The 15,752-nt window shown below is 49.2% G+C and overlaps 1 protein-coding gene across 1 annotated transcript; it reads left to right on the top strand.

Moving 5' to 3' along the window:
- Window positions 1-7,914: 7,914 nt before the first annotated feature.
- Window positions 7,915-15,711, top strand: HOXC13 (homeobox C13). Its single transcript, XM_033117888.1, has 2 exons — window positions 7,915-8,758; window positions 14,193-15,711. The coding sequence occupies exons 1-2, from the start codon at window positions 8,029-8,031 to the stop codon at window positions 14,447-14,449; spliced, it is 987 nt and encodes a 328-aa protein (XP_032973779.1). The 5' UTR covers window positions 7,915-8,028; the 3' UTR covers window positions 14,450-15,711.
- Window positions 15,712-15,752: the final 41 nt, after the last annotated feature.

The raw sequence follows: 15,752 nt of genomic DNA on the forward strand, positions 1-15,752 counted from the left end.
GAGAAATGAGTTAGATGCTAGCGCCTCATTCCTGGAGAGCTAAGCGGCGGTGACTGCTACGACTGAGGGGACTCAGCTGCGGGGACTCGCCATTCAATCTCCGGAAGTGACCGAAATCTCCTAAAATACGTGCAGAAGGAAAAAAAAAAGTGCTGAAACACAGACTCAAAGCCAGAATCCTTCCGATTTGGGCGAGATGGCAACTTGGTTTCTGGCAGACACAAATTTTCCCTAAGATGGCTGGGGTGAAATGGATCTGCAAAGTTGCTCCTGGGTATCCTCAGACCTGGTGTCTTTATTCTCTCTTAAAAATAACAGCTTAAAAAGCATTTCTGCCTTATATATGCCTGAATACCATTTCCACTTAATTGATAACTGCATCAGAGAAAGCAGTGGTAGAGGCGGATTTAAAAACATGTCTGTGACAACATATATCTTTACCCACAAAACTGGAGGTCCACAAAACTATAGGTCCACCAAACCCCCCTCATACATCTTAGCGTGGCATAGACAATTAAATCCTTTTAAAATTTTAACATTAAACATGACTATGTTGTCATATTCAAGGGGATATTTTTTTTAAAATTTTACAATGATTACCTAATTATATGGATATGGGTATCCGTGGACACATATTGTTTGTTAATGTTTATCTGAAGTTCCCTTAACACCTAACAAAGCATATATTACGTACTTGCTTGTCTAGAGATGATAGGTCTATAATAGATGAGAGAGAAGTAAATCTGTGTTACTTCTTTGGAGTGAAATTCATTAATAAGCCGAGCACTGAAAAGTGCTTTAAATCACAAATGCAGATTCTAGCAGAAAAGAATTTTCCTAAGGCCTCAGAGTAGGAGACAACTCGTACAAGGTTCCCCTCCTCACCATGCCTTAGGTATTACATCTCTGAAACACTTGAGGATTGTCTTTTCTCCCATCCGTTTGCTTATAGTGGCTCAGCTGAAGGAGAGGAGTGGGTAGATTCATGGGGTCTTGTCCACACTCACCTCCTACCCAGGTTTCCTTTCCTTTCACCTCTACCCCAGCATTCTGCCTCAACCAGCACCCCTGCCACCACGGACCTGAAAATGTCTCCATGCTATACAAGTCCAAGGCACACTCATTGCAATACAGGTTCCCCAGCACATGTACTGTCCGGTAGTGTCCAAAAGCCCAGACTCGACAATCACGTTCCCCAGAAATGCTGAAGGCCATTGAGTGTGACAAGCCTGGGGTGGTCTCTGTGCCTTAAAAGATATTTCTTATCTGAGTTAAATTTTCTCTGCCTACCATGTTTCCCCAAAAATAAGACCGGGTCTTCTATTAATTTTTGCTCCAAAAGACGCATTAGGGCTTCTGTTCAGGGGATGTCCTCCTGAAAAAACGATGCTAGGGCTTATTTTCCGGTTAGGTCTTATTTTCGGGGAAGCACAGGTATGCAAGTGAGTGCAGTGATCTTTGGAAGAGAGAAAATGGATGTCCCCATCATCCTTTCTAGTTCTTTAAATTTTATTAACTTTGCTGCGTGTACAAGGCAACACCACAATTAAGAGAAAAAAATTACTCTAAATACTCCCTGGAGAAGGCGGAAATTGAGAGGGAGGACGCCGTGGGGGAAGGGAAGTCCAACAGCCCTCTCCCCAAGGATGGGATAGGGATAGTTTTCCTCTAGTCACTAAACTGCACCAAATTAAACCCTTTTAGGAAGATTGAATTCATCACCTCCAGCAGGAATCTTGTCCTAAGTACCCTCCTGCCTTTTTGCTCCATAGAACCCAAGCAAGGTTGGCCATTTTAGCAAAGAGGGGTTTCTTTCCCACCCCCGACCCCCCTTATTAGAATCTTGGGTCTTGACCTCTCTCTTTTTTGGAAATGAGGAAATTAAATTTTCTTTCTTTTGATAATACATCTTCTGAAGATCCTTCAAATTCTTGTGTTCTGCTCAATGATTTTCAAATTCGAATGATTAGAATGTATCTTCTGTGACTTCTAAGGGTATCTGGTCAGGGGGAGAACTAGGCTGTGATCCATTTGGGGTATAACTTTTCCTCTCCCCATGATAAAATATACATACATCTCCACCATCTGCCTCTTAGAATCCCATCAAACTCCAGTTCCCAGCACTATGGTGGCCTTAAGTGTGCCTCTCACCTAGTTAGAGTTGAAATGTCCAGCCTTTCAACTCTATGCCTTTTATATTTAATCATTCTTTGGGACAGGTTAAACAGTCCACTTTACCCAGGGGTCCACAACCCCTCCCTGAGGGAAAAATGTTATCTTCATTATTTTCCATATCTTCTTTTAAAATAACTAGAAATGACGAGAGAGAGAGAGAGAGAGAGAGAGAGAGAGAGAGAGAGAGAGAGAGAGAGAGAGAGAGAGAGAGAGACTGGTCTACCTCCTTTCTAGGAGCCCCAAATCTAAACTTTAAAAGATGGAGGAAATGATTGAAAGTGATAAATACCTTTTCCAAGCATTCGGTTTGTTGGCTTTCTGACCAAAAGGGGCCTTTGTTACATCTCTGCAAGGAAGCCAAATCCAGCCCCTAGCCAACACTCCTCCACTTCTTCCCCAACCCCCCTCAGCTCCCTTGTCTAACTTGAAAATGAACTTGGACTTCCCTCTCAGACAGGCCCTAAAACCAGGAGAGATTTTATTTGTCTGTTTCTGAAGGGCTTCCTAAAAGGGGGAGGTGTTTTGGGGGGAGAGGAGGGGACAGAGGACTCTCTCTCATAGCAGAGGATGGGGTGGGGGCAGGGACTCTGGGGAGGCAAGAAGGGGGAGGAAATAGTTTGTTAATTTCTTAACTCTGTGTTTATTCCCTGAACTTCTTTCGTGGATGAGATGCCACGGAAAAGAAAAGGGAGAAGGAGCAGAAAAGGGATGGGGTTGGGGAAGGAGAGAAAGATGGGGGGTGGGAAAGGGCTCTCTCTATGAAGAACTTGGGTGGGGCGCTGGGAGGGTGGGACTTGGAAGCAGTGGAAGAAAGAGGGCTGGGGTAGGATTCTGGAGGCCGCTGGAGGTTTCCTGAGAGTTCCTCGTGGAAGGGGCTACCTGATTGCCCTGCCCAAACCCAGTGCACCACCTGGCAGCATCTGTGATTGAGGCAGACTGGAAGAGAACCCAGGAAAAGACTAGTGACCTAAACGGGGACCCCTGTGAGGGTCCCTGCAGAACCAGAGAGGACAGATTGGTGTGGGTCCCCAAACCCTCGGCACTGCAGCACTTCGGAGTCCTGAGTTGGCAGCAGGGAGTAGCTTGCCCTGATGTCTAAAGGGGGGAAGTGAATAGGGCCTGGAGGAAGGCAAGTTTGGGTTTGAGAGTAGAGAACTCTCAAAGTGATGTTTCAGTCATCTTGGTCCCATCTTCCCTCAAACTGGGGGTCCAGGGAAGGAAAACAATAAAGATGGAAGCCGCCTGGATGGCAGCCGCTGTTCAGGAGGTGAGTTCCCAGACTGGGAGGAGAGGCCTGGGTGGCCCTTCTCTGAGGCCAGGCTGTGGGGGTGGAGAGATCGAAGTGGAGCAGGGTCCAGAGGGATCCGGGACCCTGGGAAGTGGCATCGTGCCTGTACACTCCTTGGGCCACCCCCAACATTCGGGGCCCAGAGAAGTGGAGGCAAAGAGGCCAGGGAGCCCTAGGATCCACCATTTTTCTTTCCTTCCCCACCAATACCACCCTTTGCAACCCACCAGGAATTCTTCCAAGTGTGTGAGAGGCTCTTCCCACTCAGACACACTCTCAGGGGTGCCCTCCCATAGGCTTAACCTTGGGCCAGAAAGGGACCCCCAAACTCCTTGCCTGCCCACCAAGGCCCCAAGTCTGGGCCGGAATCCAGACCCCACGGTGCTGAGGCTCTTTGTTTGCCTGCAGCCTCAACCCACCCCCTTCTTTTTATAACTGGAATTTGTCCCATAAAAAAAGCATGGAGGGGGGCAGGAGCTTCTGAGCTTCAAGCTCTTTTTTTCTGGTGAATATGAAGGAAACAGGAAGGGGGGGAAGAAACCAACTGATGCTTAATTTCCAGAAAAAGCAATCCGTGTATTGACTAAGGGACACGCCAGCCTCATCCCTCTCATCCTCCCTAGGCCTGGTGTTTCAGCTACACCCAGCCCTCGGTGTGTGCCTCAAGCTTGCACCCTCTTGCTGTAAACGCTGTGAACTTACACCTCTGGCTTTGTCTTGAATACAGTGGGCCAGGAATTCCACCCCTCAACTTCAGGAAAAACACAGGCATCTGCCTCTTCCTAGCATTTTCCTGGGAGATGTCTGAGCAGAAGATGAATATGTAAATTAAGTGTGTATACAGAGAAATAAATAGACCAGCAGAGATCTTTATTTGCATGTAGAGGATTTCAGCAGAGGGCTGGGTGTCTTCATAAACACATTTGGGCTGTGTCCACAAAGGCATATGCTGGAACAGTGCTTGCAGCCTGCACACAGTCCCAAACCCACAGGCCAAGCGTGCACACATACACCACACACACGTCCAGTGAGGCACATGAGATATCTACTTTACATGTTGGAGCCTTTGAGAAAAAAATTTCAGAGTTGAACTTATCTGGGACCTTGGTCCGTAGAGGAAGCTGAGGGCAGCCTGGTTCCCCATGATCCTTGCAATTGTCCCTTTGTAAAAAGCCTAGAGCAGAGCTGGGCTTCCTGACGGGATTGAGGGACCATTTTGCATTTTCCTTTGGTATAAGGAAATTCTTCGTCTTTTTCCCTACACCAGCAGGGCAGCTAGAGATCGAGGAGCCACATTCCTTTTCATTTGTTTTGATTTTCTGTAAACTTCGTAGTCAAGCGCCATCGCCCCATCCACGCAGCCCGGCGGGGCGTGGTGTGTCAGTGCGGTGGGGGCTGAGCGCGAAGCCGCGGGTTTCAGCGCCCGGCTTTCTAGGGCGGGATCGTCTCTCGGAGATGTAATTACTACGTTTCCAGTGGTGCATATTCTCCTGGAGTGTTTAATTTGGTTTTATTTGTGTCTCAGCGAGATCCACATTTTTTTCGGGGGAGGAGGGAGAAGCGACCCCAGGCTTAAAGTTAATTAACCAACAAAGCTTTACTTTCCGCCGCCCGCCCGCGGGCTCTGGCACCGCCGCCTCCCTCCCCGCTCGGGGCGCGCCCCAGCCGTGGAGCTGGCAGTTTCAGGCGCAGAAGGTCTTGGGGAACCCAACGAAAGAGTGGGGGATCGTTCAGACAATGCGGACACGTCTCCAGCAGCATTTAATGCCTTAGCCCTGAACTTTCTCCTCCAGCCTTCCCACTCCCCAAAATCTCTTGGGGGCTTGGAGGCAGGAGGGGGGAGGGGGGCTACATCTTCTTCGGCTGGTCTTGAAGAAGTGAACTTTAGTTTCAGCTCTTTACTCTCGTTGCTAAATTTTGGCCACATAGTGCTCCTAATAAATGGAATTGTAAAATTGTCGGGTAAATTAAATCTATATCTCGGTGCAATAGGAGTAGTGAATAGCCTTATATAAACCTGGAAAAAAACATACTATTAATCTTACTTATTGCTGGGCAGCCCTGCACCCTGATCCTTCCCGCCGTTTTGCTCCCTACTCCCAAATGCTGGGGGACGTGTCTGTGGATTCTGACTCGCAGAATTTGAGTCCAGCGTTGGACTAGAGCGGTCCTGGACCGAGGAGGAAGACCCAGGAATGGAGGGGGCGTTTCAGGCCCTTTGTTTCTCCTGGTGGCCCCATAGAGCCTGATCCGTGTCGCCCAGGCTTCTTCATTCCACGGGGAACCCGCACTTCACCAGAGGGGAAGCCAGGGCCTCAGCACCACCTCTCCATATGCGGCTGGAAACCAGCAGATCTTCCCACCCACCTACCCCCACCAGCCAGGCCCCAGGCTGGCTTAGGGGCCAAGGTCACACGACCCAGTCTAGACTGGCCTGGCTTGTTTGCTCTCCTCATTTCACCTTGACCTTGGAATCCTGAGGCAGGGAAGCCAGTTTCCTAGCAAAGAGCCATCTGGGAGCAAGCCCTCTTTCTCTGGCTCATCCCTCCTTCTAATCCCTTCTTCTACCATCATCATACACTCAAGCCAGCCTGCTTCTGTTTCAAATCTTTGTTGTATTTTTCCTCCTACTGCCAGCCAGCCCAAAGCCTGCTTTCTGAACTCTGAGGTGACTCTTCCAGATGAAGATCACACTGATAAAGATTAGTTTCTTATCCTAACTCACCCATGCCAGTGCTCTTTCCATTGTCAAGCACCACCTTCCCCTACAAAAGGAAGGGGGATGGCTAGTAGGCTGGATCTCAGTTCAGACCTTGACATTTGCTTTTCAGGTTGGAGGGGTCCAGTGCTTAGCTTCAGGCTACTGTGTGGCCACTGCCTATGTGCTGTCTGGACAGGAGCACCCAGCATGTAAACTATGAGGCAGAGGCAGGAAAAAAGAAGATTCTGCAGCTCCTCTCCCACCCCCCACCCCCCTTTCCTCTCTCTATTACTGCTTCTCCTCAGGGAGGCCCTGGTGCTGAAAAGAAACTTTGGCTCAGTTCCACGGAGATGAGCCCTGGAAAGGGGTGTCTCTATTATAGAGGCTTGGGCATGGAAAGCCCTAAAGTCAGGATATTGGGAGGGAAGAAGAGAGGAGCTTTTTGAAAAATCAGTAACTTGGTGTTAATTTGTCCTTTGCAATATCCCAGGGTAATTTTAAAGCATGAAAACACTCCACACTAAAAAGGAGTGAACCCAAGAAAGACATGGGAGCTAAAGTTGGGGTTGTCCAGCTGGGAACTGTGTTAATCCTGGCTCTGTCCAGCCTGTTGGCCCTCATCTGCCGCCACCACCTAGGGCTGGCCTCCCGTGAACTGAGGACTCCCAGACTTGCGCCTGGAAAAGACCCCTCCAAAGGGGCAGTGCTGCTGACTCTCCCACATTTCACGTTTCCTTTTGTATAGTGATCTGAGAGCGCGCGTGCTCTTATACACATCCAGGGCTTTTTAGCTTTCCTAGACCGAATACTTGCTCCACCTTTTCTTTGAGCAATCTCACTCGGAGGCTTTTTATTTCTAATGTATATTGAAATATCAGCCTATTCTATCGCCCTCATTTCCCGCCTTTTATTCTCTCTCCATTTTTCACTGAGGGAATCTCTCCTCTATGTGTTGTGTGTGTTTGTGGGCTATCACATTCTCCCAACCCTCTCTACTCCTCTTGAGGAAGACCTGCAGGCAAGGAACCGAGAGAGTCCCTCCCAGAAAACAGGAGCTTTGGGATAAGTGGATGAAAGTAGGAAATGGAAACAATCCCGGCATCAAAGTCTCTCTCGCTGCTGAGCAACATCGAGTTCTTTCCAGCTGCGAGCGCCAGAGGAGTCTGCCAGGGCCACAGCCAGGGCTCCCCACGTCCTGCCCTCGCGTGCTTCGCCTGCTTTCTAGTTTCTTCATTTACTAAGAAAAAAATCCAGTTTCTCCCTCACCCTTAGCTCCAAGCCCCAATCCAGTCACAGGGATCGTTTTGTTTTGTTTTGTTTTTCCGGGGAGAGGTAGGAACCTGTCTCCTCCATACACATCCTAAGCCTAGGGAGAGGCATCCAGGAATAGTCCTGCTCTCTCCAGACACCTTTGCATCGGCTAAATTCAGCCTCCTCCTCCACCCTCTCGCTCCCTGGGGCAGGCCAGGGGGCGTTGCCCTGTCCCTTTAAATCTCCCAGCTCCCTCCTCTTTTACCCCTCCTGAAAGCCAATCAGCATAGACATTTTCCCTTCCGTCCCGCCCCCACCTGGAGGGGTGGGAACCCCAGGAGACTGGGCCTGGGCGCCACTGCGCTGGCCGCGGTCACGTGGGCCCTGGAGGGTTGCTGAGGGGAGGCGGGCGGGAGCCGCGCGGATTTCTTAATGAACTGTCCCCGCATGCGTAGAGGGAATGTGGGGAGGGAGGTGAAAGCACCAGGAGGAGGAGGGGAGGGGTGGGGAAGAAAAGGAGGAGGGATGGGGGAGGGGGAAAGGGAGCGAGGTGTATCCCTAGCTCGCTGCCTCTGGCAAGTGGAGTTTTTAAAAAGCTGGAGCAGATCATGTCATGACGACTTCGCTGCTCCTGCATCCGCGCTGGCCGGAGAGCCTTATGTACGTCTATGAGGACAGCGCGGCGGAGAGCGGCAGCGGCGGCGGCGGGGGAGGCGGCAGCGCGGGCGGAGCGGGGGGCGGCTGCGGCGGAGCGAGCCCTGGCAAAGCCCCGAGCATGGACGGGCTGGGCAGCAGCTGCCCGGCCAGCCACTGCCGCGACCTGCTTCCGCACCCGGTGCTGGGCCGCCCGCCCGCTCCCCTGGGCGCCCCTCAGGGCGCGGTCTACACGGACATCCAGGCCCCCGAGGCGGCACGCCAGTGCGCCCCGCCGCCGGCGCCCCCCACCTCGTCCAGCGCCACCCTGGGCTACGGCTACCCGTTCGGTGGCAGCTACTACGGCTGCCGCCTATCGCACAACGTGAACCTGCAGCAAAAGCCTTGCGCCTACCACCCGGGTGATAAGTACCCGGAGCCGTCGGGCACCTTGCCCGGCGACGACCTGTCCTCCAGGGCCAAGGAGTTCGCCTTCTATCCCAGCTTCGCGAGCTCCTACCAGGCGATGCCCGGCTACCTGGACGTGTCGGTGGTGCCTGGGATCAGCGGGCACCCGGAGCCGCGTCACGACGCACTCATCCCGGTGGAAGGCTATCAGCACTGGGCTCTCTCCAACGGCTGGGACAGTCAGGTGTACTGCTCCAAGGAGCAGTCGCAGTCCGCCCACCTCTGGAAGTCTCCCTTTCCAGGTAAGGAAGGGGCCCGAACGCCGCTGCCGCCGCCAGGGACCCCTCCCAGCCCCGCCTGCCCCGGGGCTCCGCGCCCCAGCCACCCCCGCCGTCTGGCCCCGGCGCGCCGGCTCTGCTGGGCTGCCGATGGAGCCGGCCGGGCGAGCTGCGCTGTGGAATGCGCCGGGGAAGAAATCTGCTCCGACACGTTCCCCGAAGCTGCCCCGCTGAGAGTGAAGCAATCATAGGCGCCCGAACGCCGGGCTGCCGGCTGAGCTCGAGTCGGTAGCTTGCCTCCTCCTCCCCCAGCGGGCTCAGGTCTCACGCACGGCTCTTGGCCCCCAAAACCTGCTTTTGGCTCGGAATGGGGTTGGGGTGGGCCTCGAGTGCCTTGGAATCCACAACCAGCACAAAACCCTCAACCCACCGAATAACTGGGGTGGGGGGAGATAAGAAACCCCACCATTTTCTTTGCCTGAATTTCCAAGATCGTTCAGGCACTAGTTGTGTTTTTGTTTGTTTTTTTAATAGGGGTCTAAATTGCCGGGGTCTATAGAAACGTAGAATGTTTCTTTTTTTCCCCACTTATTTTCTTTCTTTATTTAAAAAATTTGGCCACGAATTTCCCAATTGTTAAAGGAGCAGAAAACTAAAATATCTTGAGAAGGTGTGGAAAGAAGAGAGTTTGCATCCCTCTCCTAGGATATAAATTTGATTTCCCTCTCTGATATACTAAGCTCAAATACTGTAGGTGTTTCCTCTGCCAACTCTCCCAAGTCTGGGGGAGAAAGAGTTACCCGTGCCTCAGACACAGAAAGATAGGAGTAAGGATGAGAGGTGGGGCCGGAGGAAGACCTCTGCTGGAAGAATCTGGGGTCCATGCCCAGGCTGGGGACCCCTGGGTTTTTTCTGGCTATGTGTGGGAGGATGAGTGGAATTCACCGATGTCCTGTTTCTTCTCCAACTGAGGCTATCTTTGAACCGGAGGGCCGGAGGGGATCCTGTAACCCTCATCGCCCCCCAGGGTGAAAAGAGCAGTTCCAGGTTTCTCAAAATCACATCAGGAGCTTTGAATTCAGCACTACGCTGAGAAATCGGGATTTGAGGTCTAACGAATCCAGAGCTTGAGTTTGCTCTGGCTATAAGCAGAGCTCAGTGGGAGAGGGCTGACTGGCTTCCTTCTGATGCCCATAGGGATTCTGGGGGGGGGGTCACAGAACAGCCACAGATGTCTCCTCATACTACCTAGAGGGTCCCCCAGCTCTGCATGTGGGCCCAGGGACATTTTCATTAGGAAGTGTAGACCTGAATACCTCCTAAGGGTGGGCCTGAAATTCCTCTGTATCCGGGATTGGAGCATGGGCAGATGGTGAAAAAAATCACTGAATGATGTTAGAAAATGTAGCAAATAACATTCTTGTAAATATTATGAGATTACTCAGTACGACACAACTATATACCAGGGTGGGACCCACACTAGGCACCCCATTTCTGGCTGCCAGAAGATTTAAGGATACTAGAATTTTAGTACATGGCATCATGCATTACCTGCTCTGCATTGGCTATAATATTTTTATATAATATGATTTCTGTTATTAACTACCTAATATGAAATTCACAATAATACATTTCTAGCAGATTGGAAATTCACATATGGATATCCAATAATGTAAAGAGATGGCCCTTTAATTCCCCATCTTACCCTAACAGAAAGGTTCTTTGGAGATGGGGGCCTAGCAAGAATTCCTGGAGCAAGGGAAGCTGATAGACCATGCTAACGGGCTGAAGGTAGGGGAGCAGATGCCCACCACTGTGGGCAGAGGTGCTGGTCTAGAGCAATGAGAAATGGATTTAATATGAAGAAGTGAAGAGAGGAAGCTGCTCTGGCATCCCTGCGTATGCATGTGGAGCAGGGTGGGGTTGAAGGATTGGAGGGAAGGTCAGAAATATCTTTGAGCAAAATAAACATTTTAAAGATTCCCAGGAAAAAAACCTGCTTAAAAAAACACTTTTGATCACAGCCTCCTACAGAAAAATGTCTTTGAAATAAAAAAAAAAATACAGCCCAACTGAGATTTAATACACTTACAAGTTACAGCATGGAAATGGACATAAAACCCGGTGTGTCTCAGCAGTGACGTGCTCACACAGTCCTTGTGTGGAAAAAGAATCGGGCTAGTGTATCTCAGTGAGTGCAGAGGTCCAGGCAAAAGGCAGATGAAAAAGAAATGATCCTCAGACACCCTCCATATTTCTACCCACACAGAGATCTTTTAGAAGTAGTGAGATTTCCAGATAACTCTGTCTATGCAATTGTGGTTTGTTCTGCAGCATCTAGGCATAAACACTACTGTCTCTCTTCAGCGCCTCTGGCTCTGAGAAACCTCATCTATGGCAGTCTGGGCTGGTGTGGGAGATGGAGCAATTGTTCAGAAAGATCCAGATAATTAGGGCCAAGATGTGTTGTGGCTCCTTCCTACCCCAATTATACAGACCCTTGCTTCATTGCTCTTTTTTTTTTTCTTCCTATAGTGAGTGTAGACACTTTTTTTTTTTTTTTGACAGAGAGAGGTGGAAACTCCAAGAGAGAACCAGCAAAGAAAGGAGGCAGGGAGAGACAGAGACAGATAGGATTGGGGGAGAGAGCAAAAGAGAAAAATAAATAGTGGGTTCTTTGGACCATACCAGAAGTATCTACTGACAAACAAGCTTTTGGATTTTGGTTGAGAAGAGCAGCTAGGATTTCTAGCTGGGCAAGATCCTCTTCAGAGCCCTGCTGTGGCAGTGGGTGGTCAAGAGCGAGTGGGCAGTAGGAATCTGTACAGAGAGCCCCAAGAGAAAGCCATGGCTGAGTATTGATCTGGGTTTTTATTTGCTCCTCAAAGGTGTCTATTAGGTTCCCTGGTATAAAGTGGTTTGTGTGCGTGTATGCTCTGGAGGGAGATTAGAAAAGGGTTGATTGTAAAAATTAATAGCCAAGTCCCCTACATACTTTAGGCAGTATAGACACAACTACAGTTCTAAGCTTTCAGATGTTTCCACATCTGTAGATCCCTCTTCCTTTTCAGAAAAGACAGCAGACAATGAAGGGGGACTTTGAGAAGACAGACTGAAGGTATTTCCCCAGGAGGCCCCCCCAAAAAAACCCCACCAGTTTGGTCTGACCCATGAAAAACTTGGCCAAATCAATTCTTGGCATTCTACAGAGAAAAAGAACCAGTTTAGATCAATTATTTGTTTTTCAAGTGATTTTTTTTTTTAGGGTGTGTTGATTAAACCTCATTGGAAATTTAGAGTTGGGGTTTAGAGGACCCAGAATTGAGTATGTAATTGAAAGCTGTTCCAGAAGGTGAGGTAAAAAAACAGGGACAATTACCTGGTTAATTCGGGAATCAAATCCCACTTTCATCCTATTTTTCTCTTCAGGGAAAAGGAGGTATATTTTAAAACTGGATTGTACCAGGTGGCCCATTTCCATTTTAGAACTTACTGCATCATGATGTTGAATCAGAAAATCTGTGTTTAAAATCTGGCTCTTCCATTTAAGTTATTTTACCCACTCAAAGCCTCAGATTTCTCGTCTTGTAATAAATAAGCCTTTAATAAAATAAGCCTGAAAAAAATTGTTCTAAGGATTAAAACAAACAAAAAGAAAACTTCACAATGTCCTCAAGGTATCATTATTTACTTTCTCTTTTTTATTCTTGTCCCGGAATCATCAATTTCCTGAATCATAGTTACCTCTGTAAAAGTAAAACAAATTTGAGAACTGAGAGGGTTTTTTTTAATTACCTTGTACAAAAAACTCATTTTTAACCTAAAAGATCTGCTCTGTTAAAGTGAAGTTGTTTTGTTTTTCAGATTTAAAAAACAAAAACAAAACAAAACAAACAACCTTGGCCTTTTCCTACATAGGCAGAGAAAAGTGACAAGTCCAACGATTTTCCTGAGAAACTATCATGAAGATGGCCAAACCAGGCCATTGTAACCCACTCTCTACCATATTCTTCCTGAGCACTTTATTTCCCCCCTGCATTTGACTGTGACCCCTTCTCTCCCCTTCCTGTATAGATAAGGGTCCCTGAGAGAACACAGACCCAACAGGAATGGGTATAGGGAAGGTGTTTTATGAGGGTGGGGTGAGAAGCATTTCAAGAAGAGCTTTGTGTCTTCATTCTGGAAGGTGTCTATACTTCCAAAGGGTAGAAAGAATAAATGAAGGGGAAACCCCAAATATTCAGTCTTCCTCATTAGCTTCTGCGTGAAGTCTAATAATTACATTTTAAAAATTAAAGGGTGAGTTATTTAGATGATCTCCCTCCCCAGTTCCCCTTAAAAGTGTTGCTATGACCTTTCTATTGACAGAGGTGAGGGTGGAGTGGAAAGGGGATATAAGTGACGTTTATTGTTTTTAGTTGCTGTGAAATTTTCAGAGTATAAAGAATTGAACTATTAGTGGTTATGATGACAAGGTATTTAGGATTTAGGGTTAGGATTCCTGTATGGAATGAAGACAGTTTTCCTTCAGCCTTGGAGGAATGGAGAGGAGAGGGGGTTGGAGCAGAATTTGCTCTGTTTTGGTGAGTGGACATTTGTGGGGGTAAGGAGGGCCTTGTGTCCTCTTTATAGAAGACTTATGTGAACAGCTGGTTTTACCTCAAGAAAGGCTCTTCTAGTAGCTCCTCTTGTGGGCAGACCCTGGGGAATGGACCCTCTACTTCCAGGGACCTGAGTGTCTACAGCTCAGGGCCAGGACCGCCCACCTTGGATGTTAAGTGGCTCACACATTGGGCTCCTAGAGTGACTGGTTCCCAGCTGGGCTCGCTTCACCTGGACACCTTTCTTCTCTCTATCTATTGGTGCAGGCCTCAGAGTCTTAGAGCAGAGCCAGTGACCAACAACGTGAGCCGCCACTTGGTGGTCTGTGCCCACTGAAGCTGTCTCCCTGCCCACCATGTCGTCCCTCAAATGTACAACAGAACATCTTTTTCTCATACTGGGGCAAAGAATAAGCTTATGGATGCCCAAATAATCTTAAGTGCAGGAAGAATACCTGCAATCCTGGTAAGAAGTGCTGTGTCGAGCCATACTGGAGCCTAAGGCAAAAGTTAAAATAAGTAATGCTGCTCCCGTGTTTATTTAAAAATTTGATATTTTGTTCATCATGGATTTTTTTGCATTTATTTTTATTTTTTAAACATTGTATTAAAATATTATTTATCTTGATTACTGAATTTACGACACCTCCTTTAATATCTCAGTGGCCTTGCTAATACGTAACAGAGGTGCGAAGGATTGGGGGGCAATCTGCCGGCCCCCTCTGAGTCCCTGCAGGAACCTTGTGACTCCACAGCCGCGCAGCCTCAGGGCCCTTAGCCTGGTTCCCGGCCCGTAGCCTGGTCGGGGTCCAGCCAGGCAACTCACTGGCTGCCGCCCGCCTTCTCTCTCCCCTCAGACGTGGTTCCCCTACAGCCGGAAGTCAGCAGCTACCGGCGCGGGCGCAAGAAACGGGTGCCCTACACCAAGGTGCAGCTGAAGGAGCTAGAGAAGGAGTACGCGGCCAGCAAGTTCATTACCAAAGAGAAGCGCCGGCGCATCTCCGCCACCACGAACCTCTCGGAGCGCCAGGTCACCATCTGGTTCCAGAATCGGCGGGTCAAAGAGAAGAAGGTGGTCAGCAAATCGAAAGCGCCTCATCTCCACTCCACCTGACCGCCCACCGGGCCGCCTTCCCCGTCTATTTATGTCGCCGCTTTGTACCATAACAGAACCCACGAAGGACGCTTCGTCGGTGCAGACGAATATTTAACGTTAACAAGAAAGAGGAACCGCGCCGCCAGAAGGCAGAGAGGATCAGAGGGCAAGCTCTGCCGCCCCCGACCCCCCACACCCCATCCTCAATCCCTTCCCCCATCCATATGGGACCTGCCAGGCCTCAACAGCTTTGGAGGCGGGTCTGAGTGGGCCGTGGGAGCAAGGCTGCCGGCCCCCCCCTCCCCCTTGCCCTCACCCCTCTCCTTGCCAGAAAGCCGAGTGGCAGCAAAGAGCCGGATCATTCCAACCAAAACGGGGTTTGGGGACCCCGAATGACTCCATTCTTGCCTCCTCCTTTGCCCAGGCAGATAGACGACCCTCCTTAGGGTGAGGCCTCGGTGCCGGACCTGGTGAGCTCAGTCTTTCCTTTCGGTTCCTCCCCCTCGTCTCTGTCCCTCCTGCACTCCTTAGTTAGGCAAGATTTCCCAGTTAAGACTTTCTGTGCATATTTTAAAAGTCGCGTTAATATTGATGATAATTACTAGGGATCTGGCATTGTGATTGGAGTACGGACAGCGCATAGGTTTTCTTTCTTTCCTATCTGTTTCAACAAAAACCATAGCCCCAACCTCAACCAAGAAACTGAATTTCTCAGGAGCCCCTTTTGCCCCCACTGTCTCCTCTGTTCTGCTCTCCCAGTAAACATGTAGAAATCGAAGGACAAACTCAACCATGCTTCTAAAGATTCCTCCTCCTTCTTCTTCTTCTTCGTCTTCTCTCTCTCTAGTCCCCCCACCCCCCAGTCAGGACAGACATAGAAATAGAAGTTTTTTCTTTAAAAAAAGGGGCAAACTTCTCTCCCAATGGGATGAAGAGTGGGTCCCCCAGCAGAGTCCTTCTCCAGTTGCTTCTCCATCACCACAAAGCAGAGAGAAGCCTTACACTTTCACTTTTAGTGATTGCCCAGAGGAAAGCAGTTTTCTTCCAAGAGGCCAAAATGACGGCCCCCAAGTAGCTAACATAGGCGCTGCCTAACATTTCCCTCCTCAAAGGCCAAGTTGGTGCTGGGGGGCCCCCTCACCTTCTCCCTTCCCACTGACACATTACAAAACAGTGTTCTTATGAAATGTTCATCAGAAATAGGCTTTTTAAAAATGTTGTGTATCTGTATATAGTATTGTGATGTCTGAATGACAATGAATTGAATGCAAAAAAGGAAAAACCCACAAACCTGTTTTTAAAATAAAATCTCTTTTGTTTT

Source organism: Rhinolophus ferrumequinum, chromosome 10 (assembly GCF_004115265.2).
Source record: "Rhinolophus ferrumequinum isolate MPI-CBG mRhiFer1 chromosome 10, mRhiFer1_v1.p, whole genome shotgun sequence".
Lineage (NCBI taxonomy): Eukaryota > Metazoa > Chordata > Mammalia > Chiroptera > Rhinolophidae > Rhinolophus > Rhinolophus ferrumequinum.

Coding starts and splice junctions, on each gene's coding strand:
- HOXC13 (XM_033117888.1), top strand. CDS start 8,029: ATGACGACTTCGCTGCTCCTGCATCCGCGCTGGCCGGAGAGCCTTATG. Junction 8,759..14,192: donor CTGGAAGTCTCCCTTTCCAG/GTAAGGAAGGGG, acceptor CTCTCCCCTCAG/ACGTGGTTCCCCTACAGCCG.